General features: G+C 45.4%; 14 protein-coding genes across 14 annotated transcripts; 6 read left to right on the forward strand and 8 right to left on the reverse strand.

Moving 5' to 3' along the window:
- The first annotated feature begins 95 nt into the window (after positions 1–95).
- V1513DRAFT_133558 (uncharacterized protein) lies at positions 96–1,174 on the forward strand. Its single transcript, XM_066894189.1, has one exon. The coding sequence runs from the start codon at positions 236–238 to the stop codon at positions 1,097–1,099; it is 864 nt and encodes a 287-aa protein (XP_066752780.1). The 5' UTR covers positions 96–235; the 3' UTR covers positions 1,100–1,174.
- A 367-nt stretch (positions 1,175–1,541) lies between these two features.
- On the reverse strand, positions 1,542–3,115 carry V1513DRAFT_133560 (transcriptional activator of glycolytic enzymes-domain-containing protein). Its single transcript, XM_066894190.1, has one exon. The coding sequence runs from the start codon at positions 2,872–2,874 to the stop codon at positions 1,777–1,779; it is 1,098 nt and encodes a 365-aa protein (XP_066752781.1). The 5' UTR covers positions 2,875–3,115; the 3' UTR covers positions 1,542–1,776.
- A 286-nt stretch (positions 3,116–3,401) lies between these two features.
- Positions 3,402–7,113, forward strand: V1513DRAFT_447617 (Metalloenzyme, LuxS/M16 peptidase-like protein). Its single transcript, XM_066898419.1, has 6 exons — positions 3,402–3,766; positions 3,832–4,050; positions 4,101–4,429; positions 4,478–4,768; positions 4,821–5,393; positions 5,455–7,113. The coding sequence occupies exons 1-6, from the start codon at positions 3,584–3,586 to the stop codon at positions 7,025–7,027; spliced, it is 3,168 nt and encodes a 1,055-aa protein (XP_066752782.1). The 5' UTR covers positions 3,402–3,583; the 3' UTR covers positions 7,028–7,113.
- A 336-nt stretch (positions 7,114–7,449) lies between these two features.
- On the reverse strand, positions 7,450–8,699 carry V1513DRAFT_133596 (NADP-dependent oxidoreductase domain-containing protein). Its single transcript, XM_066894191.1, has one exon. It carries the CDS (start codon positions 8,559–8,561, stop codon positions 7,617–7,619), a length of 945 nt encoding a protein of 314 aa, XP_066752783.1. The 5' UTR covers positions 8,562–8,699; the 3' UTR covers positions 7,450–7,616.
- A 1,958-nt stretch (positions 8,700–10,657) lies between these two features.
- On the reverse strand, positions 10,658–11,386 carry V1513DRAFT_381415 (3,4-dihydroxy-2-butanone 4-phosphate synthase; the record flags this gene model as incomplete). The annotated part of the gene is made up of 2 exons (XM_066895069.1): positions 10,658–10,830; positions 10,891–11,386. The coding sequence occupies 2 exons, from the start codon at positions 11,384–11,386 to the stop codon at positions 10,658–10,660; spliced, it is 669 nt and encodes a 222-aa protein (XP_066752784.1).
- A 407-nt stretch (positions 11,387–11,793) lies between these two features.
- V1513DRAFT_401970 (Snf7-domain-containing protein) lies at positions 11,794–12,675 on the forward strand. The gene is made up of 2 exons (XM_066895521.1): positions 11,794–11,957; positions 12,011–12,675. The coding sequence occupies exons 1-2, from the start codon at positions 11,892–11,894 to the stop codon at positions 12,584–12,586; spliced, it is 642 nt and encodes a 213-aa protein (XP_066752785.1). The 5' UTR covers positions 11,794–11,891; the 3' UTR covers positions 12,587–12,675.
- Positions 12,619–13,825, reverse strand: V1513DRAFT_479997 (S-adenosyl-L-methionine-dependent methyltransferase; the record flags this gene model as incomplete). The annotated part of the gene is made up of 2 exons (XM_066900319.1): positions 12,619–13,441; positions 13,793–13,825. The coding sequence occupies 2 exons, from the start codon at positions 13,823–13,825 to the stop codon at positions 12,668–12,670; spliced, it is 807 nt and encodes a 268-aa protein (XP_066752786.1). The 3' UTR covers positions 12,619–12,667.
- A 67-nt stretch (positions 13,826–13,892) lies between these two features.
- On the reverse strand, positions 13,893–15,987 carry V1513DRAFT_485691 (SRP54-type protein). Its single transcript, XM_066900482.1, has 2 exons — positions 15,680–15,987; positions 13,893–15,620 (listed from the first exon to the last, which is right to left on the reverse strand). The coding sequence occupies exons 1-2, from the start codon at positions 15,884–15,886 to the stop codon at positions 13,941–13,943; spliced, it is 1,887 nt and encodes a 628-aa protein (XP_066752787.1). The 5' UTR covers positions 15,887–15,987; the 3' UTR covers positions 13,893–13,940.
- A 90-nt stretch (positions 15,988–16,077) lies between these two features.
- Positions 16,078–17,488, forward strand: V1513DRAFT_479999 (ubiquitin-conjugating enzyme/RWD-like protein). Its single transcript, XM_066900320.1, has 6 exons — positions 16,078–16,300; positions 16,384–16,498; positions 16,603–16,734; positions 16,800–16,873; positions 16,953–17,019; positions 17,078–17,488. The coding sequence occupies exons 1-6, from the start codon at positions 16,274–16,276 to the stop codon at positions 17,119–17,121; spliced, it is 459 nt and encodes a 152-aa protein (XP_066752788.1). The 5' UTR covers positions 16,078–16,273; the 3' UTR covers positions 17,122–17,488.
- V1513DRAFT_133796 (NAC domain-containing protein) lies at positions 17,402–19,050 on the reverse strand. Its single transcript, XM_066894192.1, has 2 exons — positions 17,846–19,050; positions 17,402–17,749 (listed from the first exon to the last, which is right to left on the reverse strand). The coding sequence occupies exons 1-2, from the start codon at positions 18,703–18,705 to the stop codon at positions 17,728–17,730; spliced, it is 882 nt and encodes a 293-aa protein (XP_066752789.1). The 5' UTR covers positions 18,706–19,050; the 3' UTR covers positions 17,402–17,727.
- On the reverse strand, positions 18,844–19,660 carry V1513DRAFT_133824 (uncharacterized protein). Its single transcript, XM_066894193.1, has 2 exons — positions 19,601–19,660; positions 18,844–19,277 (listed from the first exon to the last, which is right to left on the reverse strand). Exon 2 carries the CDS (start codon positions 19,247–19,249, stop codon positions 18,983–18,985), a length of 267 nt encoding a protein of 88 aa, XP_066752790.1. The 5' UTR covers positions 19,250–19,277; positions 19,601–19,660; the 3' UTR covers positions 18,844–18,982.
- A 670-nt stretch (positions 19,661–20,330) lies between these two features.
- Positions 20,331–21,799, reverse strand: V1513DRAFT_465253 (nucleic acid-binding protein). The gene is made up of 7 exons (XM_066900028.1): positions 21,607–21,799; positions 21,518–21,526; positions 21,353–21,422; positions 21,139–21,242; positions 20,962–21,084; positions 20,821–20,899; positions 20,331–20,759 (listed from the first exon to the last, which is right to left on the reverse strand). The coding sequence occupies exons 1-7, from the start codon at positions 21,625–21,627 to the stop codon at positions 20,749–20,751; spliced, it is 417 nt and encodes a 138-aa protein (XP_066752791.1). The 5' UTR covers positions 21,628–21,799; the 3' UTR covers positions 20,331–20,748.
- Positions 21,800–22,081: 282 nt separating this feature from the next.
- On the forward strand, positions 22,082–23,257 carry V1513DRAFT_381470 (YIF1-domain-containing protein; the record flags this gene model as incomplete). Its single annotated transcript, XM_066895070.1, has 5 exons — positions 22,082–22,474; positions 22,524–22,623; positions 22,679–22,892; positions 22,943–23,039; positions 23,099–23,257. 5 exons carry the CDS (start codon positions 22,082–22,084, stop codon positions 23,255–23,257), a joined length of 963 nt encoding a protein of 320 aa, XP_066752792.1.
- Positions 23,258–24,143: 886 nt separating this feature from the next.
- V1513DRAFT_426135 (uncharacterized protein) lies at positions 24,144–24,911 on the forward strand (the record flags this gene model as incomplete). The annotated part of the gene is made up of 1 exon (XM_066896154.1): positions 24,144–24,911. One exon carries the CDS (start codon positions 24,144–24,146, stop codon positions 24,909–24,911), a length of 768 nt encoding a protein of 255 aa, XP_066752793.1.
- Between the last annotated feature and the right edge of the window lie 495 nt (positions 24,912–25,406).

Consider the following 25,406-nt stretch of genomic DNA (forward strand, 5'->3'; position numbering starts at 1 on the left):
TTTGAGTTTTGCGATCGAGAAGCAAACTCAAATTTTAACCGCGTGGGGCCCTTGACGGCTTGGGATTTGGGAGGTTTGCGTTATTGTGGCTGATCTGTGTGTCTGCGACGGATACTCCTTATTCGCGACGCTCCATTGGCACTAAATCGAGTTTGATTCGTTCTATGCTTACAGATTACTGATTTTCGTCATTCAAGCACATCGTCGCATAGATATCAGTCGATTATCTCAAACTATGTCTACAGAAGCTATATTGTCGTCAAGTGCTAATGCCGGAGCTCCGTATCCATTCGATCCAGTGGCCGAATGCCAGAAGCTTATCGACCTGCGCAATAAAGTCCTCGCAGGAGCGTTTCCCAAGTTCTCTATACCAGCGCTCAAAGTCGAAGAGCCGGTGCATGTTACTCCGCCGATAAGTCAAACACCGCCCGTACCCAGATATGAGGATGATTACATGCGACGTGATGATGGATATAGGGTATATGCTCCTCCTCTGCCTCGCGATGACGGATACCAGCCCAACGATGATTTGAAGCGGAAACGCGATTGGGAGACCGAGGATGATCGGTCAAAGAGACGGCTGTCGCCTGAGTACAGAGTACGAGAGCCGAATCCCTATGACCCTCCCAGACATGTGCCTTACTCTCCTGTGGACCACCCTCCGCCACCTCTTCCCTCAACGGGTCCAAGATATGAGGAATACCGTTATCAGCAACCACTACCTCCTCAGCCGTCGAGCTACGGACGACCTCCTGCGACAACGTACTATGATCAATCCCGTGGTGGCGCAACTCACTTAGCTGGAACCGTGCAGATGAACAATGCTGTGCTGCCGCCGGGGGTTATCGTTGAAGACGGGTATACTCGGGATACGCAGCGTGGATACGAACTCTTCATCCCATCGGCCGCGAAGAAGGGACGCTATCAGAACTCGACATTAACAACTACCACTCCTGTATATAGTAGCAGCGGGTACATCCCGAGCTATTCGTCATCCCGAGGTCCTCCCCCGTCAACCACTGCGCAGCCAATGATTTCACATTGGCCGCCATATGCGCCGTCCACAGGGCCATCGTCTTCACACAATCAACGTGCATAGTGGTTTGAGAATGCAAGATATATGGTTCTTCTGCGGGATATATGGTTTTCATCTAAAGGTTATGACATGTAAGTTTTTGAGTAATTGCTCTGAAAAGCAGAATGGCGATGTGAAGAATATCGCGTTGATGTATATTATCTGGATTATTGACTATGGATGGGATGGTATGTTTGCTATGATGTACTGCCGTTTGTTTATTATCACTTTTTTCATCTCACTCAGGATACTTCTAGTCGGTGGAGTTACGACGACTGTATATTTAAGTTTTTCTGTCATTATTGTGCCCGTATTGTTATTTCTGAATATGTCATCACAGCGTGCTGGTCTGGATCGCTGTTCTGATAAGTATATCGGTGAATAAGATAACGCGACTGGTGCTTCTCTGATAATCAACCACATCTGAGAATGTAACAACAATGTTGCCTCTTACTGATACTGCAAACCCGCCTCGCAGAAGGGTAAAATTGAAATCTCACGGCGTACCTATTATATAGCATATAAATACAAAAAAATATCGTACAAATAACCGATCCGAAATCTATATTTCGGGTCCTACTCTACCATTACAAACGTTCATCAAGGCATATAATAAAACAAAATGTACAATTGCCGCATATGAAAAGTTATATCCAAGATGATTAACCAACAATACCGTAGTCGAGAACTTAAGTCCATTATTATTCAAACATATTGCTCGGAATATTATGTAAAAGCCACGTGAGCGAATGCCATTTTCCATCTGGTCGGGCGCGAAGCTGTTCGAGTTCCTGGCAGCACTCGTCGGCGGACTTTCCCATCTCAATGCCGCGCTCAATCGCATCATAAACAGCTCGTTGTCGTTGAAATTTTCTACTCTGGGCCGAACGTGCCCCTCCCCGCCAAGCTGTGCCATGCTGGTTCTCGAGCTGGCGGATGGATGGCCCACCGTTTATGCCATTTGCGTACTCTATCCACATGTCTTTCACACTTCGGACGTTAATTGCCATAACGTACATCAGTCTGCCTGGCTCGCTCCTGCTCTGCGGCGGGGCTTGCGGACGCGCTACGGCCGGTGATGGCCGTTGTACAATGGTAGCTTGGACTGGTGCAACTTGGTGGAGCTGCATCGCGTTGCCGGAAGTACTGAGTTCGTATGGGCCGCTGCTGCTGGGAAGCTGCGGCACTGTTGCAGGTCTTTGTAATTGGGGAATTGAAGGGTTTGGAATCTGAGGAACTTGAGAGGGTTGCTGCCGGCGCGGTGGAGATCCAGTGGATCCGGTGATTGGTAATGTTGTCGAGATGGCAGGCATGTCGCGTAGTTGTGAGACTTGATCTAATACTCTACGCGATGCCTCGTTGATGACATCCACGTCACGCTGAATGTCTGCTATGCTTCTACCACCGGGCGTACGGTGTTGTAGCACCTCCATCAAACTTGTCTGGTCCAGACGCATCTGCTGGCGTATCATCTCGGCCTCCTGGAAGAAATCTCGTCTGATATTCTTCAATTCATCGTTCATCTCAGTGATTTGGCCCTGCAAATCGTCGACCTTCTCGTTCACGCTGGCAACATTCTCGACATACTCAGCCCTTTCGGCTCGCACAGTTTCGGTAAGATACTGTATTTCGTTTGCGAGTCTTCCGAGCACATTGTTATGCATCGTCGCCGCGTTCTGCACATGGGATTTTATCTCATTGATCGCCGTTTGCAACTGGTCTTCGGCGTTCGCGGACGACGGCGGACTGTCGTTCAGGATTCTGTCGTCCCACCGGGGCATTTCGCCCGTCCTTGGCATCTGACAGGCGTTAGCTGATCATGTGCATAATTTTAGTTGAATAAACTGAATAAAAGCATAAATACCTAAATATTATACAAGTCAGCGCGCGTGGCCCAGTAGGAGAATTGCGAATGATTGCTGGTATTGTATTGTGATATTATTCCTCTTCCATTGAAGGCTAGCAGCAGTAGTAAAACTTAAAAGTTGACGGGAAGTTCCCAATTGCCGGGCGGGTGGGGTTAAAATTATTCTGTGGTGTGCATTCTTATTCTGGGGCAATGGCAATAACTCGGCGCTTCCAGTGACTATTTATTGACTGTTCACTGTGGAAACAAGCGAAATTGAGGAATTTGGGACTGATATAGGCAGTAATAATAGGAAACGATAATAATAAATACCAGCAGATCAGCGAGTAGGCAATACAAAAGCGTCATTCCCTGTTCTCGCTAGCCCTCGACGCTTTAGCAGCTCTGGTGCTCCATGATTTGCGATGCCCTACACTAACACGAGAATGACAATCCGAGCCTAGTCAGATTCCAAGGCAACTTCTGTTATGCTGAAGTTGTAAGATATTTATAAAACTATCCACATAACAGTCACGAAAGAGATATATAATATATCTCGATCATCAATAACGTTTTTTCGTCAGCCCGTATATTTGGCGAATCTTATCCGGATCAGTACTTCAAGACCGCGCCGGCCACCAGTTCGACTCTCTCTAGCCAGCATGTCATACTTCAAGCTCGTTACGTCGTTCAAGCCAAACTACTGTCCGTCTAAAATTTATAAATGGCGCTCAACTCGTACCGGACTTCAAATCGTTCTAATTGAGCAAGAGCGGCCGATAGTTGAAGGCTACTTCTCTGTAGCGACTGAGATAGAAGACGACAGCGGATGCCCACATACATTGGTCTGTCCCTTCTTCAGCGTGATTGCGAGTTGACAATAGGATGAACGCTAATTAAATGTCTCTAGGAGCACTTGATATTTATGGGATCAAAGAAATATCCGTATAAAGGGCTGTTAGATACTCTGGGCAATCGAGCATTTTCGAATACGAACGCATGGACCGCAACTGACTCGACCGTGTACACTCTTTCGACTGCTGGATGGGAGGGGTTCAGGCTATTGCTTCCAGTGTATTTAGACCACCTGATTAATCCAACACTAACAGATAGTGCTTGCTACACTGAGGTGCGTTATCTCGTTTCGCCATAAGGTTCGATACTAAGTTGAAATACAAGGTCTACCACGTCGATGGCGAAGGTAATGAGAAAGGCGTCGTCTTCTCTGAAATGCAGGGCGTAGAAAACGAAGCGGAGACGATCGCGACTTTCCGCTCCAAGAAAATCATGTACCCAGAAAAAAGTGGCTACTCGAGTGAGACTGGCGGTCTAATGGGTGCGCTTCGAGTTTTGACAGCTGATCGGATCAGAAACTTTTATCACGCCCTGTATCGGCCTGATAACTTGTGTCTGGTTATTGTGGGAACTGTGGATAAGGATGAATTGCTTGAAACGGTGGGCAAGTTCGACGAGGAACTGCCAACGCTTCCCGACAAGGCCAATAAGCGGCAAGTCCACTCTGTCGTATTCATCCACAATTATCTAATGTTATGTAGTCCATTCGTGGATTCCCCACCTACACCTCGCCTTCCGAAAACTGTGATTGACAACGTCGAATTCCCAGACAAAGACGAAAGCTCAGGACACGTCCTATTGTCATTCCTGGGTCCTCCAAATCTGGATTTTCTCACTAACACGGCATTGCATTGCTTACTGATGTATTTGACCGACAGTGACGTCTCACTCCTGCGCAGGAAGATTGTTGAAATTGAGAATCCTCTTAGTACTGAGTTGGAAACTTATACGGATGATTTCATTGAGACAGGTCTGAATATCTGGCTGCACAAGTAAGCATTTCCGTTCATTTGTTTTGGTGCCCAGTTATATTGACAATAACAGTGTGCCAACAGACCAACTACTAAACGTTGAGACCAAAGTTTTCGAGATCCTCCGTGAGCACATCGAAAAGTCGGAGTTTGACCTCCAGCAGATGCGAGACGTAATTGAGCGCGAAAGACTACAGTACGTGCTCCAGGCGGAGCGGTATTCGAGCACTCTAGCCAATATAGCGATCGAGGATTTTTTGTATGGAAAGTTAAACGGGGAATCGCTGGAGGAAGCGAAACATTTATCTGAGTTTGAGACGATATCGAAATATGGTGTTCAGCAGTGGGAAAATCTTATTCAGAAATGGCTACTCAATGATCCACACGTTGCTGTGCTGGCAAAGCCGTCTGCAGCGCTTGCTAAGAAGCTTCGGAAAGATGCAAACCTTAGATTTAAGAGCCGGCGAGAGGAACTGGGTAAAGAGGGTCTTGAGAGACTTGCCAAGCGACTGAAACTTGCACAGGACGAGAACGAGACGAAGATTCCCGACGAGTCATTGTCCACATTTCCGGCTCCGAATCCAGCTAAGGTCAATTTTATTAAGCCTGTTACTGTTAAGGCTGGTCTGGCTTTGAACGGTTCAGAGTGAGTTGCATCCATAATATAGTTTTACTACCGCTGAGAAAATCTGACTGAAGTTGCATAGTCCGAAATCTGAAATTCAGGATATTCTAGACAAGGATTCCGCGAAGGAACTACCTCTCTACGTGCACTTCGAGCACGTAAAGTCTAACTTTGTCAGCATCAGTCTACTCCTCTCTTCAGCAGTCATTCCACAGGATCTCCTTCCCTATCTGTTTATCCTCCTCGGCAACTTCTACGCAACGCCAATAGTTCTAGATGACGGCACTATTCTGGATTACGAGCAAGTAGTTAAAGAGTTGAAGAAGGACACTATTGCCAACAACTACTACATTGGGTTTGACGGGGAATTTGAAGAAATGGTTTCGTTTGAGTTACAAGTTGTCCCTGACAAATACGCCAAGGCTATTGAATGGTTTGAACGTCTGATCTGGAACAGCAAATTCGATGCTCAGAGACTGCAAATCGTCATTGAGAAAGCTCTCATGGGACTATCCGAGTCGAAGCGAAGCGGCTCGTATATTGTCAGCTCTGCCGCTAAGCGATTACTACTGACGAATCGATCTGCCCGACGATCACTTGATGAGCTTGAGATGGAAAGTTTGCTAGCACAGCTAAGTAAGGATGTTAAAGTAGATCCCGAACCGTTGATTGCGAAACTGGAGCAATTGCGCAGCATTTTATTCAAGCCGGAGAATATTCGCATTATTATCTCTGCAGATTTGAAGCAACTGGAAAAGCCAGTATCCAGCTGGAACATATTTTTGACCGGCGCCTCCGCGCGTCCAACTGCAACGTCCCTTGTGCCTGTTTCCAGGTCTTATCTCAACCAGAATGAAGAAGGCGCACAATTGGGTGGCAAGGTTTACCTTCTCCCAGTGCCATCCACTGAATCGTCGTACGCAACTTTGTTGACAAATGGTCCTACGGACTTCAACCATCCCGATATCCCCGCTCTCGCTGTTGCTGCAGCATACCTCGAGGCAGTGGAGGGCCCGTTCTGGCGCGGAATAAGAGGTAACGGCCTTGCATACGGCGCAAGCGTGGTACGATTTATCGAAGGTGGGAATACTGGATTCAGAGTCTACCGTGCGGCTGATGCTCCAATTGCAATCAAAAAAGCCAAAGAAATCGTGGAATCTTACGCATCCGGTGCTATTGATTTTGAGCCACTCCGCATCGACAGCGCCATCAGCATCATCGTCTCGGCAATCGCGGAAGCGGATAACAATTACTACGCGGCTGCGTCTCGTAAGTTCTTGCAAGAAGTGTTGAAAGGACTCGGTGATAATGCGAATCAGAAGTTTTTGACTAGTGTGCGGAAGGTCAAGGCTGATGATATGAGGCATGCGTTGAAAGAGTTTTTGCTGCCGATTTTCAATGTAAAGAGTGGCCATGTGTTTATTGCATGTAATCCGGTGAAGATTGCAAATATGAAGGAAGTGTTTCAGAAGGATGGGTATGAGGTTATTGTCGACCCTTTCGATGCGTTGAAGAAAAGGGTCGAGGATTGTGAGGGTAATGGAACAGAGCAAGGTTCAGATGAGGAGGAAGGTAGCGACTTCGATGAAGACACTGACTATGATGATTCGGAGGACGAAGATGAGGATAGTGAAGGTGAAGAGATGGAGTCATAGAAAGCTACGTCATGTACATATCCTCATTTTAAATTACAATTTGTATGCACTTAGTAATATTATATAAATCATCGTTTCAATCTGACTGTCGGGCAGCGTTTTTCACCCGTCCATGACAATTAAGCTAATTATTTCCTTAAACATTGGCAACCTCACGACACTACTAAAGTATCTTTTCTGCTTGTCCGAACTTTGCTATGCCTCAGCATGTACGATAACTCGAGATATCAGCAATAAGGCAATGTACAATTTGTAGCGACCAAAAAAAATCTGCCTGTCTTCTAGGATAAGTACATGGACGTCCAGACAGCGTTCAGTTATGTCTACAGTTCATTTCAGCGTGTTGTTCACCTGCGGCTTCCCATCCCAGTTCGCTAGATGATTGCTATGTCCACTTCCTATATCTCTGTCGCTTGATTTGGCATTGAGTTGAATTACAAAAAATATAATTTCATTTAAGCAAGCAAAATTGGTGTTAACTTGATGATAAATATTGCATTTTCGATCTAATACATACGGTCTGAATCCGATACTAATAAATACGGAATCCCAGACAATTCCATGACTATGCATACAGTGATAGACTATATTATTCAACAGTGAAAGGCTCCCATCCCAATTCCTCGTAAGTCCAACCCATGACGATATCATGGCCGGTAGGAGTACCGCCGTTGATTTGACACAGTCGTCGATGCATTCCAGGTGCCATGTAAAAGTCGTTCAAAAAGGCGATATCTTCGGGAGCAAGCTCCGGATATGTGATGTTCTGCATAATACGCTCGAGATTGGTACTCTTGGGGATGACAACGAGATCTCTGCTAACTTCCCACGCCAAGACAATTTGAGCGGCTGTAACGTTGTATTTGCTGGCTAGGTCAAGTATGCGTGGATTCTGCAAGATTGCGGGGACGTACTGACCTAGTGGTGAATAGCAAGTGGTAAGGATACCCTTCTCGTTCATATATTTGACAAGATCATGCTGCGGTAACATCGGATGAACCTCGATCTGGTTTGTAGCCGGAACAATTTTAGCGACCTTTAGCAATTCCTCCATGGTCTTTTCGGAGAAGTTAGAAACACCTAAGCTGCGGACCTGATCTGGATACTTCAGCTTTAAAGCTTCCATCGACAACCATGTCTGTGGCGGAGTGGGCGTCTTGGTAGGCTTGCCATCGAGCGTAAGCGATTGTGGCCAATGCATCAAATATAAATCAATGTATTCGCAATTAAGCCTCTTCATAGATTCAAGGAAGGCTTCTTCGACGTGAGCGTGGTGAGTAGAAGGCAACTTGGTGACAAGAAAGATCTCTGATCTAGGTACTCCGGACATCCGAATCGCCTCGCCGACGATCTCTTCGACACCGTAGACGGCAGCTGTGTCAATGTGTCGGTAACCCTTCTGAAGAGCGTAGACAATTGTGTCGCGCATTTCCGCGGCGGCTTTGGATCCAGACTGACCTTGCCAAGTGCCGAGGCCGACGGCAGGCATGTAAAACCCGCTGTTGAGGAGGAACTTCTTGGTGCAGATGCTCATTGTTTATCGGGAGTTAGCAATAGACTCGAGATTTTGAATGTAGATGGTTCACGATACAGTTAACTGTGAACGGATTGATGGTAGCGGGTGGTATTTGAATTAGATCGGACGGTTAACGCCGAATTTTCGGGCACACTTACCTCCGGAGCTAGTTGGGAGGGGGCCATTTAAGTTTACCATATCGAGTGGCCCGTGCAACGAGGGGAACACTTGTTACTACTCTTTTGAGGTCCAAAGCTCAGACCGCAAAGTAGTAGTGGCATAACCTACTCAATATTCAAAACTTGCATCCCCGCAAAATGATGACGCGGTATCGGTGCTTAATCTAGTAATGAACGCGCTCACGACGAAGAGCGGATTGGTTTCCGTTAATTATTAATATAGCTACATAATTATACTGCGATAGCTGATATAGAAGCTGTCTTTGATTCGCCAATTCTATTTTAGCTTTTCACTTGTTTGAGTGATTAACTTGTTGCAGGTAGTGTTGACAGTTATTTCATATGGAGGGGAGTTTCGATCCAAGGTTGTCCATGACCGTTTTACCCCCCCGTCCTGTCAGCTACTTCGCAGATCTATGGTATGTAACTGTAGGTGATGGCTTTCAGGTTCAGGTATAGATACGGTCTTGGTGAAATTGTAAGTGCCTAGCAAATTTCATGCTTCCTAGAAGAATCACGCTGTTCCTCACAAAGTTTGGGGATGCTGTAGAATATGCAAGATAATTAGTTGACTCGCTGTAAACTACGTCCCGAAACTGATGAGCACGGTCCGAACAAGACATGCGCAACACCTGCAATCATTGCGATTCAATGCTCCGCCATGATACCCGATCAGGAACTTACTTTATTGCATGTAAATCTCGTTTGGGTAATATTTTGTCATACTGATAGTTGGGGGTGCGAATCCATTCATTATAGGTAACGTCACTCGAAACTAGAACACAAACGGTATTTGTAATCAATCTTGCTGTCGTGGATCAAACGTAGGCTGAGAGTATAACAACGGGCCCCCCAAAGGCCAAAACGCACAGAAATATCTGCACGGAGATATAATTCAGTCACTTATGTTTCCATCCTCATTGAGAATCCTGTCGGATATAGATGGCGATGACCAGCCTAGGCATTTCCGATTATCCTAGGTCGTCCAGCAAAGCTAAATAGTTGTTGCGAATATATCTTGGATGTTCAAGTAGCCGATATCCGATTTTACAAAGCGCTCCTGCTTACTGTTCTAAGTAGTATTCGACAACTCACATTAGTTCCCTGCCCCCTCTGGGCTTGGATATCATAACCGTAAGTTGTAATGCTATCTATTCCACAGAGCGTCTAGGGACAATGAATTAACTACAACGTAATCTAGTAGTAGAACCTTGACAAATGACATCGCGTCGTCATGTAGATTGCTGTGCTGCTAGATAGACACCTCCTCTGACGGGCCTGCTCCGTCTCAGCACGACATCTAAATAAGTAGATATTAAATAAAGACACACGTAGTATTATCTACGGAAGGACTTGGAAAAGCGTAGAACATTGAATCCTATAAGTATTTTTAATTTAGACATCCTACGGAGGACCTTTGTCACGTAGAATCCTATCCGACTTAAACCATTTTCAACTGTATATAGCAGTCCTATACAAGCTCACAGCAAAGGCCATCGCAACAAACAAATTTAGATTTTCTTCGTCAATTATGGCTTGCACTTCTCAATCATTAGGTCAAGTAATGATTACGATTTTGATAAGCTAGTACTTGGCATCCGCCAGGACTGTTCAAAAACTCTGGTGATGGCTTTCAGAGTCCACAAATTCGGAATCCGAACCACTGACTCGACGCAAGAAGGACTCATCGCGCATAATCTGAAGTACTTTAGGAATACTCATGTCACAGGGAGCTCGTGCCTCTTTGATTTCCCGCATACTTCAATTCATGAACCGTGAATGCCTTCATAAGACTGAATATATCACACAATAGTCAAGTAGCACACACGGCTCCGAAATTATGTACCAAAGAACTTTTATGAAATTCCCACCATCTATATTGCCCCTGAGAAACAGTAGAAGTAACATCAGTTCTCATCTCAAGCCCAACGGTAATTATGATGACCGGCTTTGAATATATTCGGCCAAAGCATCGATGGTGATTACTGCAATTCCATGTTTCTTTCCAAATCCAAGACAATCGTCCCTCCGGGCCATTAAACCATCTTCATCTTTCACTATCTCGCATATAACTGCAACAGGTGCTAACCCAGTCAATTTGCATAGATCTAAGACGACAAAATTAGTATACCCTTTCTTCATCACAAACTCTCTCCGACATTGCATACCCACTGCAGCCTCGGTGTGACCTCGTCTCTTCAGCACGCCTCCATCAACAGCTCGTAGTGGCACAACATGGCCTGGCTTCATGAAGTCGTTAGCAGTGGCACTGGAGTCAGCCAGTTTTCTACAAGTCAGTCCTCGATCATGTGCCGAAATTCCGGTTGTCGTTCCTTCCCGGAAATCCACGGTTATGGTGTAAGCCGTTCCGTGCCGGTCATTATTCTTCGCAACCATCAGTGGGAGCTCCAGCTCGTCAGCGCGCGCATTGGTTAATGGCGCGCAGACGTAACCGCTAGAGTAGCGAACAAGAAAAGCCATCTTTTCTGTCGTAGCGTGCTCAGCTGCGATTATCAGGTCGCCTTCGTTCTCCCTTGACTCGTCATCAAGCACAATTAAAAATTGGCCGTTTTCTACAGTAATTAGTTTTGTCGCAAGAAATGCCAAACGGTTATTTATCAGCTTACTAAAACCGGTCAGAGCGTCTTGTATTGAGGTGAACATGCCGGTAAATGTACAACTCAGTCAAAAAAGGCACGAACGACAGAAATTGTTGTGGACCACGGAGAAGTGAAAGGTGGAATTAACGGCCGTTAGAAACACTCGCTTCTAGAGGGTATTTGTACTATATACTTGGAAGTTTGGAATATCAAGTCTGCTTAGTAAGGATAGGTAATAATCTTCTATAAACCGGGGACAGATTTTTCCAACGAGGACCTATGCCTCGAGAGTCAGCACAGTAAGCAGTCGGTAAGGTTATTAAAGTTGCAGGTGAAAGTTTGCTCTTTCGAAAATGTCATATATATTTAAGCTCGGAGCTATGACCTTTCCGTATAAGCGGAAACTTTCTTTGATGTTCCGCTATAATGCTTGCACCACTCACTGAGCATCATCGTTATATCATTTGTTCTCAAACTCATTGTGGATTTGGTATGCACTTTCGCCATCTGTCTTTCAGAAATTTTCACATTCCATTCACCGTCGTGACACTGCTTGAGCGATAATCGCAATGAATCGTATATTCGGAGCAAAGAAGACGGTGCCGAAGCCGACGCTGGACGATGCAATGGCTAACGTATGTGTGTGCGAATGGTAGTTCTAGCGGAAAGTTACTAATAAACGAAACAGTTGGACACACGGATATCATCACTGGATGTGAAACTGTCGAAGATAAATTCAGAACTGTCGGTGTACCAACAGAAGCTAGCGCGTATGAACGAAGGACCAGGTAAACAAGCTCTCAAACAGAAGGCGCTCAAGTTGCTAAAGCAACGAAAGATGATTGAAGCACAAAAGGACTCATTACAAACTCAAAGTTGGAATATGGAGCAGGCATCAATGACTACGACAAATCTGAGAAACGTGATGACTACGGTTGATGCAATGAAGGGGGCCAATAAGGAACTGAAGAAGCAGTACGGCAAAATCAACATTGATAAGATCGAATCTATACAAGATGAGATGGAAGACTTATTGGATATGTCATCTGAACTCCAGGAAACTATGGCTCGCTCGTATGCGTTGCCAGACGATGTCTCGGAGACGGAGCTGGACGCCGAATTGGAGGCACTGGGTGACGAGATGTCTTACGACGTTGAAGGAGAGGGTGTTCCTAGTTATATGATGGAAGATGGTGGTGGTTTGCCACAATTCGTGGATGAGCCGGTTCAGGAAGATAAGGAGGAAGTTAAAGAAGCTGCTTGAGTTTGGTCATGTATCGGGTTATTCTGTTCTTGCTCTCCACAGAACGTAAATTTATACTTGAGGTTCTATCACATTCATTATTTACTCTAGGCGTCTGGCTGCGAGGAAATAATTTCCAAGGTCCCTTGGCCCCTTAAATTTCCATCCCACAAATGGTACGTATATGCAGCCCTCACTCCTAACTATATCCCAATGCTCTCCAGATCCCGGAACATTGGCCTTATGCTCGACAAACCACTCTCTCAGTTCTCTTTCGTTGATATATTTCGACCATGTGTGAGTCCCCTCTGGGACAATCTTCAAAACCTTCTCCCCTATAAAAATAGTTGTTAAATACGCGGCAGCCGTACGATTAACTGTTGACGCAAAAATCCAACCACCAGGTCTCACGCGTTCAGTCGCCGCCTGCAGAACCGCAGATGGATTCGGCACATGTTCAAGTACTTCAAATAAAGTCACCGCGTCATATCTCTCTTCCTCTTGTCCCTCACTGGCTGCCCTGGGAATTGGTAGGTCCAAGAGCGAGCAGAGCCTATACTCTAATTTTCCGCCATAAACCAAGGCCGGATCTCGTTTCTTGTGCTGCTGCGCAACAGCCAACACGTCCTCTGACATATCAATTCCAGTGACTGAAGCCACTCTGGCATTTCGAGCCAGTGATTCCGTGAGAATGCCTCCGCCGCACCCAACATCAAGCATCTTGAGGCCAGACCCTCGCGAGAGTGCCGGTAGCGCGTATTGGTCAATAGTGTCGAAAATAAATGATATCCGCAACGGATTCATTTTGTGTAGTAATCTCGATGGTCCACTTGCATCCCACCATGTCGAAGCAAGTGCATTGAAATGTGAGAGCTCCTCTGCGGAGAAGGATGCATTTGAATGAGCTCGTCTCCGTGCGTATAAATGACCGACTGGACGGTGCCAGAATGTGGTAGTCAATCCCCTTTGCTGGCTCGTCCTTAATTGATATTCTACCAGCTGTATATGCTTTCCCATTAATCGTGGACTCGGCATGCTATATTATCGAAAGTTTTTGGAATGAGCTGGTTAGTCGAAAGCGCTGTTCTTTGTTCCGTTGAATAAGTTAGTTTGGGACTTCGAAGGTTAAAAAACGTGGGGCTACGATCCAAAAAGTTGCCCCAATTCGGGCCACGAATCAACATGCACCCACGAAATACAATTGTAAATGAAGAAAATTTCCAGAACAAGGGCACAGTTGGAAATTTGTACGTTTGTCATATTCTATCATTATAGTTGCGCATGATAGTTGGACGCCAGTGCACATATATCAAACTATTGAATAAAAAGTATACTACATGTGCCACTACAATTTCCAACCATCCCGTTTCAATAATCATGCCATAAGCATGTTGACCGCCCATGGAACTGATAGTGTACGAAGATCGGTGTACATCTGACCAGTTCCGACAAACAAGACCGGGATACCCGTGGAATACGTCATGTTAACCATACTTCCAATCATATCGCCAACTGTATCACATTTGCTAATTAGGAAAAAGTCAAGATTACGGCTTGGGCCAAAAGCAGCATTAAAATTGCGCGCCTGCTGAACAGAATCCGTGCCAACGAGTGCCTCACCGACCATGACAATCTTGTCGGGATTAGCGTATTTTGCAAATTTCTCAAGCGATGACATAAGTCGCGTATCGTTGTGCCGGCGACCGGCAGTGTCGATGAGGACGACATCAAAGCCGTGCTCACGACCGTAAGTGATGGCATCGCGAGCAATATTAGCAGCGTCCTTACCATAGCCCTTCTCGAAGAGCTCAATCTCACCTCCTTCACGCTCCGTAAGCTTTTTCAAGTTCCGGGCATGCACTCGTAACTGTTCAACTGCTCCAGATCTGAATGTATCACACGCCGCGATTAAGAGCTTCATGTTGTTTTGCAACAACCAAAACGCAATCTTCGACAAGTTGGTTGACTTCCCAACGCCATTAACGCCAACCACTGAAATGACATATGGTCGTGGAGGATTTGCTGACTTGACGCGCTGAATCTCATGTAGCAAGTCAACAGATGTAGATGGTGTCAAAATCTTGCGTAGGGCAGCCTCCATAGCTGCTCGTACGGTTTTCTCAATCGACGTCCAGTTGCCTGTCTTCGTACCCACCAGACTCTTATTGACCACATCACATAAATGCTGAGCCACCTCTGGAGCTACGTTTTTCTTCATTAAGTGATCTTTCATTCCAGCCAGCGCCTTGTCCAAGTCCTGCTCATTCAAAACTTTGTTTCCAATAATATTGCGGAAAAATCCAAAACCTGAGGCTAGCGCTGCACTCGTCCCCCTAGTACCATCTGCCATCATCGAAGTGTCTGGAGCGGCAAGAATGGAGTTGATCTCAGAGGAAAGATCCTTTAGAATGAATTCTCCTGATTTTGTTTTTGATCCCCAATTTTCCACGTTCTCGTCCTCCAATAGCAGATTGTCACTATGTTCTCGATTCGCGGCAGCATTTCCATTGGTGTTGCTGACGGAAAAATCAAGTGGACCCTCGTCGTCAGAAACGTCACGCGCCGATCCATCAATATCCCACTTTCTCAGCTTCTTCCCAGATTTCTTCGCCGGCACTTCATCACCACTTGATCCAAACGGCGATTCCCGTCCGACTCTGGCTTTCGGCCCACCTCGACCTCCGCGTCTGCCGCCACGCTTGCTCAAATTCGGCTTCTTCAACGGCGCCTTCTCGGCTTTAACAGCATCATCAATACTATCTAAGCTTGTCACCCGCGATGGAGGTTCCGACGCATCTTCGGACTCATCGTCACTAGCAAATTTCTCCCCAAAACCTTCATCGAGGGCCCCTGAGACTTCGCCTACCTTGCGACCCGCAGAAAGTTTTTCCAACTCTGCATATCGCACGGCGAAGTAATCGTCGAACTTGCACACAGGTAATTTTTCGGGGTCTTTATTCGTCAACTCATCACCGTAGAGAGTCGTGAACAATTTTTTGACGCTGGCAAGGAGCTCATCTATGAACGAGATCTGAAGAAGGGATTGATACACCGCCTATGCTGTTAACTTCTTCGCCTTACAGTAATTGCTACAACTCGCGATGATAAACTTACAACAATGATAATGCCAAAATCATTCGCAGTCGTCCATTTCACTGTATACCGATCTTTTGTAAGCGAGCTCTGTTTGCCAGAACGAGTACGCTCTTCGATGAAGATATCAGACACCAAGGAGTCGACGATCGCAGCAGCAACAGGCTGATTACATTTTTGCCATAGCACAATTCCACCAGTAGTAAAGACCGTAAAATAATCAATCATAATTTAAATTTCTCCAAATATGTCGGAAGAAACAAGATATTAGCTAGAAAATGCCCGTCGTGTTATTTCATACAGGGAAGTACTTTGAGCGGCAACTTCGGTGAGCGGGGTGAAGTACAAAACCCGCCGAAATGTGCATGACTCACGGGACCTCCTGAACACACATTGCTCCACCTTATGGCCGACAATCTCGGCTAATACTTGGACAAACACCATCATTAATAAATTCACGCACCGCACATCCTAATTATTTGGGTGCTGAATTTAGTGCAATTGATAGATAGCTTTTGGGTATTGTTGTTATCACTGGCGGGCCTAGAGCATCACAGGATATATACACAGATACAGGTTATTGCATCTCGATTAAATCACGTACATCTACTGTCAATGGCGCTACCCAAGCGAATCATTAAGGTTGGTATTCAGTGTGACGTTATCCTGATGTTTTCTGCATCCATGAACTAGATGTGAGAAGGATCATTTTTCTAACAATATAGGAAACTGAACGTCTAGTCAGCGACCCTGTTCCCGGCATCACCGCAGTGCCTCACGATGACAACCTGAGATACTTTGACGTCACCGTTGACGGTCCGTCACAATCTCCATATGAGGGTATGTATTTATACATGCAAGTAGTAGTGTTAATTCGGAGTTTATTGTGGCGACAGACGAGGATAGGAACTCTAGTACATTTACTGATTCCTCGTATTAAACAGGTGGTGTCTTTAAGCTCGAGCTATTCCTTCCGGAGGAGTACCCAATGGTTGCTCCTAAGGTCCGATTTTTGACTAAGATCTACCACCCAAATATTGATAAACTAGGACGTATTTGTCTGGATGTCTTGAAAAGTACATATACTGCCGCGTTCTGTCTTCCCATGTTGTGTGATGATGCTGACATGATAATCTTCTAGCAAATTGGTCGCCAGCGTTACAGATCCGTACAATCTTGTTGTCAGTTCAGGCTTTACTAGGAGCTCCAAATCCTGTGCGTAATCATGACTTCATATAGATTTGTGCAAAGATTTGAAATTCTGCAAATTGCTAACATTGAGATAACAATAAAGGATGATCCTCTTGCAAATGACGTCGCACAGCGGTGGAAAGAAGACGAAAGAGCCGCTATTAGTACTGGTAGGTTGAAATTTTGTTTTCCAAACTAGCCTAGTTACAAATTGCTGACTGAGCATAGCTCGAGAATGGACGAAGAATTACGCGCAGGATGATGCTGCATAAATATGATCACTTCGTTCCGTGTTAATGCTGGATTTATTCGTAGATAGGAGAAATACTTGTAATCATGAACGAGATGATATGAGTAGACAGGATTATATCATCAACGCTAAGCCAGAGTTGACGCCGTGGTGGAATGTAGGGAACAATGATATGCATGAATATGGGATCGACATTAGTGTCATAGCTCTCACCGTGCCAATAACATAGATTAGTACAAGTGTCGTGCGTTTATTTCAGTGTGTTCTTTGAAATTCGTTGTTATGGTAATTTGTATTACTTGGAGGAGTCGGCGCAGCGCCATGTCTGTTATGTAGTTAAATTGACACTCATATTGAGCTCGTTCGATAATACTAATGTCTCATCTCGCATATATGAATTCTAGAATGTGCCGCTGAATCTTGTATGACAATTCTGCTTTTTGCATGAACGTGTATTATATACAATCGAAGTAATAGTGACTGCACTCCCCATTTAGCCGTCCCTTCGATTTTTTATATTTAGCGTACACAAATAGAGATACATGTGAATTTACCAAAAGAGCAACGCCGGCCGAAAACGTAAGAAACGGCTTTTCTCCTCCATTTATGCGATTATGGAATTGATCAACTAGGTGGTGAGCTCCATGATACTGTCATTCATTGTTAGCAAATGATCTAAGGCGCACATATCCATTGTACTCAATCGTGTTGAATCGAATCAGATGATCCGAGAAGCGGGTACTAACCTGTTGACAATATCGAAGTTGTTTTGTCTTAGGGCCTTGATCGCCTTCGCCCGTGAGACTCCAGCTTGGGTCATAACAATCTCGATGTCCTTTTGTTCCATGCCAGTATCATCAACATCGCCCTCCTCCTCGGCCTCCTCAGCGACCTCTGGAGCAGCCTCGATCTCCTTCTCCTTGCCCTTTCCTCTGTCTTCAGTAGTAGACTCCGCAGCAGTGGCCTGGGAGGCTGCCTCGGCAGCCTGCAATTGCTGAGCAATGTTCGCCTGAGCGGAGGAGCTCAAGTCTTCGATCTTGGCCTCGCCGAAAACGATGTAAACCCCTGAAGATGCAGATCGGTAGACATCGGGGTTGGAGATGACGAATAGGATGTTCTTAGAACGACGGAGAGTGACACGGGTGATTCCAGGGACCTGCTTCAAGCCAAGCTTGACGACGGCCTTGCGTGCCTTCTTCTCATTGCGAGAGTAGACGGCGACAGAAGCACCGGCGGGAATGGTGCCGTCCTCGGCGACCGGGGCCTCGTCGCCGGACGAAGACGAGGCATCGTCCTCGAGGGTCGCGTCGTGGGAGTGAGTGTGCTCCTCGGGCAGGTCGGTGATATCTTCGATCTTAGCGGACATAGTCGATTGTGATCTTTGGGCTGATTGTATCGCAAATGGTCCTTGAGTATTCAAAGTTCTCGCCTTACGAGGTCTGAAGATTGTCACGACTGTGGTAGGGTTTAGGCTGGCAAAGAATTCATCCCCGCAGTTAGACCGATTGCCCAGAACGTAGGGTTGAAAGCAGTCACAGGCGTTCCTGGATCCGGTTCGTGGATAGGAATACACAACTGTCTCATATCCAACGTGAGTATTCCGCATCCGTTTAGAAAGAGCGGCTGCATCTCAACCAGCCACATTATATGCATAGCCACTTGCGGCGCTAAGGAGTTCCCCTGAAGCCCCAGGGTAAGGTGTTCGGCGAGTCGTTATTCCCTCGCAACTCATTTCCGTTTGTCGCTGAATTCATCAACTGTGAAGTCGGCTAAATGGCCGACATTAACAGGACGACTTCGTATTTGCCATTTTTGAATCTGAAGATACAGTAATTCATGGCGCGGTGTGTCATTCTAATTTCCCATGAACGGAAATGACCCAATCAGCAGCATAAGGATAGTCTCTTAGTTACCATTATATCCGGCATATGTCTTGTAGTAATAGCAAATACATAGCAGTCAAAAGAGTGAAAGACAACAATAAAACGCCTGTTACTGGCCAAGTAAACGGTAGAATACAAATAGATATACATGAAAATAACGTCAAAACCGTATATATACAAACAACAAACGCCTAGTCCAAAGCAAAAAAAGATAGTGTTGGCTGCGATAAGAACGGAGAGATAATCCAAAATATACAAGTAATCCATTTGAACCGTTATACCGTTATTAATGTACCTTTCCAAATAAAGAGTCAGTAAACGACTTAAATTGACGCATATCTACTGTACGCAATTTGTGCAATGTAAGTATCACCCGAGTAGAGTGCATGCATGACACATTGTGCAGTGACCAGCCAAGGTCAATCTGGTTATAGTTGGAATAGAGCTTGGCCGGTGTTGGCGCTGTAAGCTGCAGATGACCCAGCTGGAGGAAGTCCACTTGATGGAGATGTGGCAGGGGAGTTCAAATTGATATCAATATTCTCACATGACACATCTGCATGACGTTAGGAGCCGTAAACGAATCCTTGGCGAGTCATATCAATAAAGTAAATATACCTGACAATTGTGCTAGTGAAGTCATATATCGCCGTACAAATGCCTCAGTCCGGTTCAAGTCGATTTCGAGTTTCCTTTTTCTTTCTTCATGTTTGCGAATTTCTATGACACGTTAGCATCACCATTTAGGCAGACTGTTAGGATGGCAACATGGGCGCACACCAGTTGGGTCATTCCGTACGCTGTCGTCTAGTTTCTCAAACTCCATATCCTCTTTCACAATTGATCGACGTATCTCTGAGGACCTGCGCATAGACTTGCGCAGTGTAGCTACCAGGTATTTCATCTGATCGGCATCGGGAAGCGTGGAGAGGTCGAAGCCAGACATGGTCCGCGTGAGCTTGTGGGCTGAATGGTGATGCTGACGGGCGGGCACGGCATTGTCGGCGGAGATATCGAGTTGCGAGCTGCTCGGAAAGGCAGCATTCATTGCGAAGATGTCTAAAAGAAAATGATGAGGCTACAGGGTGTTCGATAGATCTAAAAGGTGGGACAGGGAAGTCAAAAAAGTGTAGAATATCTATGTGATGCTGAGCTCGATGCCGATAATAACAGGCGCAGCGTCGCATGGTACTTGCGCTGTCGCTTCGCCTAGGCCGCACAGACACAGACCACTCGAAGTGGGATGCTTCCAAGGAACAAACCATACCCTAACCTCTATTCTCAGGTCTACAGTATCGAGCCTATTGCAAGACATTGGCTGCACAATCTAGTTTCTAAATAGTAGTACTGATGTAATTAGCTAATAATCCGGTATTCGCACTTCATGAGGTCTCATGCACTATATCTGATTTCGGATAAAGACACTTCAGTCGTCGCATGCCGCCAGGCTTATCTCGTGGCAGCAACGGTGGACTGCACATGGTATATGAGAGCTCAGCAATGCCACATAAATAGTATAGGAACGTACGTCATTCCTTGACCTGGTCACATATATCGGGCGATCGAAAGGTCACAGCAATGTGGCACTCGTTAATCGCCTGTATTACATTACTACATACGTGAAATCCATGATACTAAATACTGACAAAGATCCGAATAAATAAACCATTTACAAGACGTACGAAGCAAACAAAATACAAAACCCATGCGCTGTGTGTAAGAATGTGACCGGCGAAAACGAAACAAAAACCATCAATGAGAATATCTTAGATCTCGTCTACAACATGATGAGTTAAAAATTTTGAAATTAATAAGCGCAAGGAAAAACTGGAACATACCAATATCGAATTCGAAGTTGCATTCCTCGTCACCCTCGTGACCGTAGGTGTCAGTCTCATTAATCTTAGCAGTCTCCGGCTGTAAATCAGATCTCGTTAGATTCTATTCCAATACATGTACAACACTAAATAATGACACACCAGCTCGCCGTAGTTCTTCAAACTTCGCGCTTCATCGGCATTGTACTTTAGAATGACATCGCCCTGATTGTCCTGGAACTCTCGGAGAGACAACAGGATAATGTCGCCCTGGTTAATCCAGACCTAAAACAGTAATTTAACATTAAATCCGCCAAGTAATAGAAGGTAAATGCATACTTTCTTGCGCAGTTTTCCACGAATGTGAGCCAGCCGCTTTTCGCCGTCGAAGCATAGTGCCTCAAGACGACCATTTCCAAGCATCTTCACGACCTGGGCGTATTCTGTTTGCCATAGGGTTACTGATTAGCGTGCTATTTGCATTCACCGTGTTTCACATGCAGTCGCCACCAAGGTGCATAGCGTGAATGATACCAATAAATCAGGCACTTACCTTGTCCATCTTCCTTGAAGACAAGTTCTCGCTTCTCATCGTCGTTCTCATTTTTTCCCCTCCGACGATTCTAAAGTGCTGGTTAGCTTATTGCTCTTGATTGCGAGAGACTGTGTCGTGCGACTGAGATCCAATGATTTACCCGTATTGATAAATCAGACTTACTTTGCCACCCTATATCGCAATATGTTAATACAAAAATTCGGAATCGTAGAATATGTATAATCGATGTATTAGACGGATCAATAACATACTTTTCCTTTATTCTTCGGCATGCTGAAGAGCGACGTGCAGTTTCACTAAAGTCGGCCGCTATGATACTGGCTTATTATACTCACAAAAATTCGTCGTATGCAGAATCCCGGCTGTCAGGTTCACAGCTTTATCTGCAAAGTAGCTGAATGATTCGTTGTGTGAGTACAACGACTGAGGTCAAATGCTTAGAGGACTTTGAAGAAATTAGAATAATATCGGACAGCTTCCAAAAAAATTGTTTGGTCGTGATCGTGGTATGACGTGTACGCGTGGAGCGAACAAGGACACGCACTCACGCGGACATTTCAGCATGGCAGTTGGATCGCAAAGCGGTCATCTTTCACTGAGCAATGCTTCGTTTCCAACTAAATAAACAGTGTATCTCTTCAGCGACTTTTTTTACGAATAATATTATCAATCTCAAGGACAGTGAATAGAGTCACATAAAGGAGTCGTTGCAATCCACTTCTCAGAATGTTTCAGCAGTCACATCGAGGTCCGTCGTCACCACCCCTTCATCATCCCATTCCTCAGCATCCCATTCCGCCCATGCGATCACCCCCTCCAGTACAGCAAACGCAGCCATTGAATACCAATCCATACGTACCACGGTCAGGGGCGTCTGGATATGACGAAGGTACTGGAGGTGCAGGAGAAGGTCGGTACGGCAACCTGTTCAATGACACCACCGCACAGGTGGGCCTCCAGGTCGGGCGAAATGCTATGCTTGCTGGCCAGGAATACGTCGAACAGAATTTCGGGAAATACTTCTCGGTGTCGATGCCTACGCTAAAAAGTTACTTTAATGTTTCCAATAACTATGTTTTGCGGAAATTATTTTTAGTACTCTTCCCTTGGAGACACAAAGTATGTCGAAGAATACCGTATATGTTAGGCATACCACTAATGACAGCAGCCGTGGGCAAGGCAAACGAAACGCTCAGAGGTTTCCGGCACGGTTGAAGGATATATGGACCCTAGAGATGATATTAATGCGCCGGATATGTATATTCCAGGTTAGTTTGTCGGTTGCCGCCTTCAGTTGCACATTGCTGACACATTGTGCTTAAGTTATGGCATTTACTACCTACATCCTGTTGTCATCTATTCTGGCTGGTATTCATGGTGTTTTTCATCCTGAAATTCTGGGTTATATTGCATCAATGGCGTTTGCTATTGTTATTTTTGAAATACTCGGCTTAAAGCTAGGGTGCTATCTCTTGAGTATTTCAAACGAGTCCCAGGTAATGGACTTAGTCGCATACAGCGGCTACAAATTTATTGGGTATGATTACTGTAATATAATAAAGTGGAACGAATGCTAACTGGTGGTAGTGTCATTTTGACCATGATGGCGGGCAGTTTTATTCCGGGCCTCCTAATCAAATACGTCGTGTTCCTGTACACATTCTCAGCGAACGCTTTCTTTTTGGTGAGTATAACTGCAGTATTCACTCACTTTCGAATAGAACGAGTGTTGACATTTTGTAGCTGCGTTCCTTGAAGTATGTCGTCTTGCCGGAATCTGCAGTCAACGCTGCGACATCGATGACCACCACTCAGCGACAGCGCCAGAGGCGGATTCAGTTCTTATTCATGTATAGCTTTCTGTGCCAGTTTGTCTTGATGTGGCTGCTTGTCAAGAGTTAATGAAACGACGGGTTAATGGATGGTGCGACATGACAGGTTGTGTTTTGATTTACAGTACAGACTCAAGCATTAGAGAATGCGAAGGGGATTTTGCATGTCACTAAAGATGGGTTATTGACGATGACGATGCAATGAAGTAATTTACCACCAGTGATACCGGCATGTTTTAATCTTGTATAATACAACATATGAATCTCGTACCCGGTCGTGATGGGTGACATGATTGGATTCGATATATGTGGCAGACGATGATGATTACAATGGCAAGGTCGTCGTAGTTTGCAAACTAAATTGGCCATCGATATTAAAATAATACTGGGGTTCCGTAACCATTTTTACACCCTCAACATTGAAAGCCGCGTCGGCAACATATTTACGTCATCGGCAAATACAGTCGGCCTAGTAGTCTCAGCTATCGAAGAAATTATCCACGTCTATTCCGAACTAGGTGCCGATACCAAATGATAGAAGAATGCGAAGCTTCGGGCAGTAGTTTAACCGAGAAACTAGTTTTTGTTGCAAATGTTAAGTGCATTTGCCTTGGGGTCTGCCGGGCTTCTTGGAATAATGAACGGCGACTGTGACGCAATGGTTGGTCAGCGATTGTGGCTGAGGGTGATACCCGATTGGAACCCGCCGCTTCTTCCACTAACAGCGACAGATCAGCTCCGCCGGGCTGACCTTTCTTCATGCATAGCTCGCCGATTAGGCAGACGTTGGTGTCTCCATGACGTTCACACGAAATGATTTTCATAGATATAAAAGACTACCCGTTGGCCGTTCGAAGAGCGAACCTCTCTACGTAAACCATTGTCACTAACCTGACTTTTATAAATCTTCTCGTCATATCACCTTGCCTAAAGTGTTCGCACAATTTTAACAAGCAATGGGCTACCCAACACCTCTCTGCGCGGTTGCGCGTGAACTAAACCCCACCATCTCGATCCTTTCGACTCCGTTCAAGCGTTCTGGACTGTTTCAGATTGGCGGACGTTCGACATTCATTTCTCTGCCTTCCTCGAACTCTGTCGTCGTGATCGCTCCAGTTCCATATGGTGACGACTCGGCTGCAATCGTTGGATCTCGCGACGTCAAATTCCTTATCGCGCCAGATTTCGAGCACCATATGGCCTTGAAGTCATGGAAAGACAAGTACCCGGCCGCGAAGATCGTAGGTGTCGAAGGACTCCGTGGACGCAAAGCTTCACAGGGTGTTCACGTCGACCACGAAATTAGCATTGCCAACAAAGTCATTACACCGAGTGAAGGAGGAATTGAAGATCCTGAACTCTACGATGTTTTCAAATTTGTGTACTTGCCCAGCCATCCAAATAAGGAGCTGATCACGTACCATATTCCGACTAAGACTCTCATCGAGGCCGATCTCGTGTTCAATCTTCCAGCTATAGAGCAATATTCAAAGTCCCCTACTAATCCGCGATCTGGCTTGACCAGGCTTTTCAACGCGCTTCACCCGGACTCGTCATGGCATAGACGAATGGTCAATGCTGTGTTGAAAGACAAGGAGGCAGCGAAGACGGGAATTTGCGCGATTCAATCGCTAGATTATGAAACTATCATTCCATGCCATGGTGAAGTGATTACCACGGATGCGAAGAAGAAATTTAATACTCTCTTTTCCGCCTTTTTGTGATCTACGGTGGTTTGCGCAGGTTTGTTTGAAATACTTCTATAATGTATAATTTAGTCGACTAAACCTTAGTAATAAAATCGTGTAAGCCATATTCATCGAAATATACGCGAAGACTCAGTCAATTTTTTATTTACTGGATAACCGTTTTAACTATTACATTTGTCTTGCGGGAAAGTAATGCGCAAAGGAACCACGACAATAAAACACGAGGCAAATTTGCCCAATGAAACCAGCATCGTGAAAGTCAACGACAAAGCACCGCACCCACCCCCAAGCTAGATATGCAAGCAGGTTCGCGTCTCCACTACAGCAACAAGAGGGAATCAAACATAGGTCATTTTGGTGCCCCGTGGGCGCGCCTGTGAGATGGGGAGGCTCTATCGTTGTAATTGCAAACTTTAGGGTGTGTTTGGATTCCCAATTATTTTCCACTTAATTTTTAATTGGAAATAAGTGGAAAATAATTGAGGTAATCCAAACGCGACGTCACTTATT

Source organism: Lipomyces chichibuensis (assembly GCF_038497645.1).
Source record: "Lipomyces chichibuensis strain CBS 12929 unplaced genomic scaffold V1513scaffold_23, whole genome shotgun sequence".
NCBI classification, from domain to species: Eukaryota; Fungi; Ascomycota; class Lipomycetes; order Lipomycetales; family Lipomycetaceae; genus Lipomyces; species Lipomyces chichibuensis.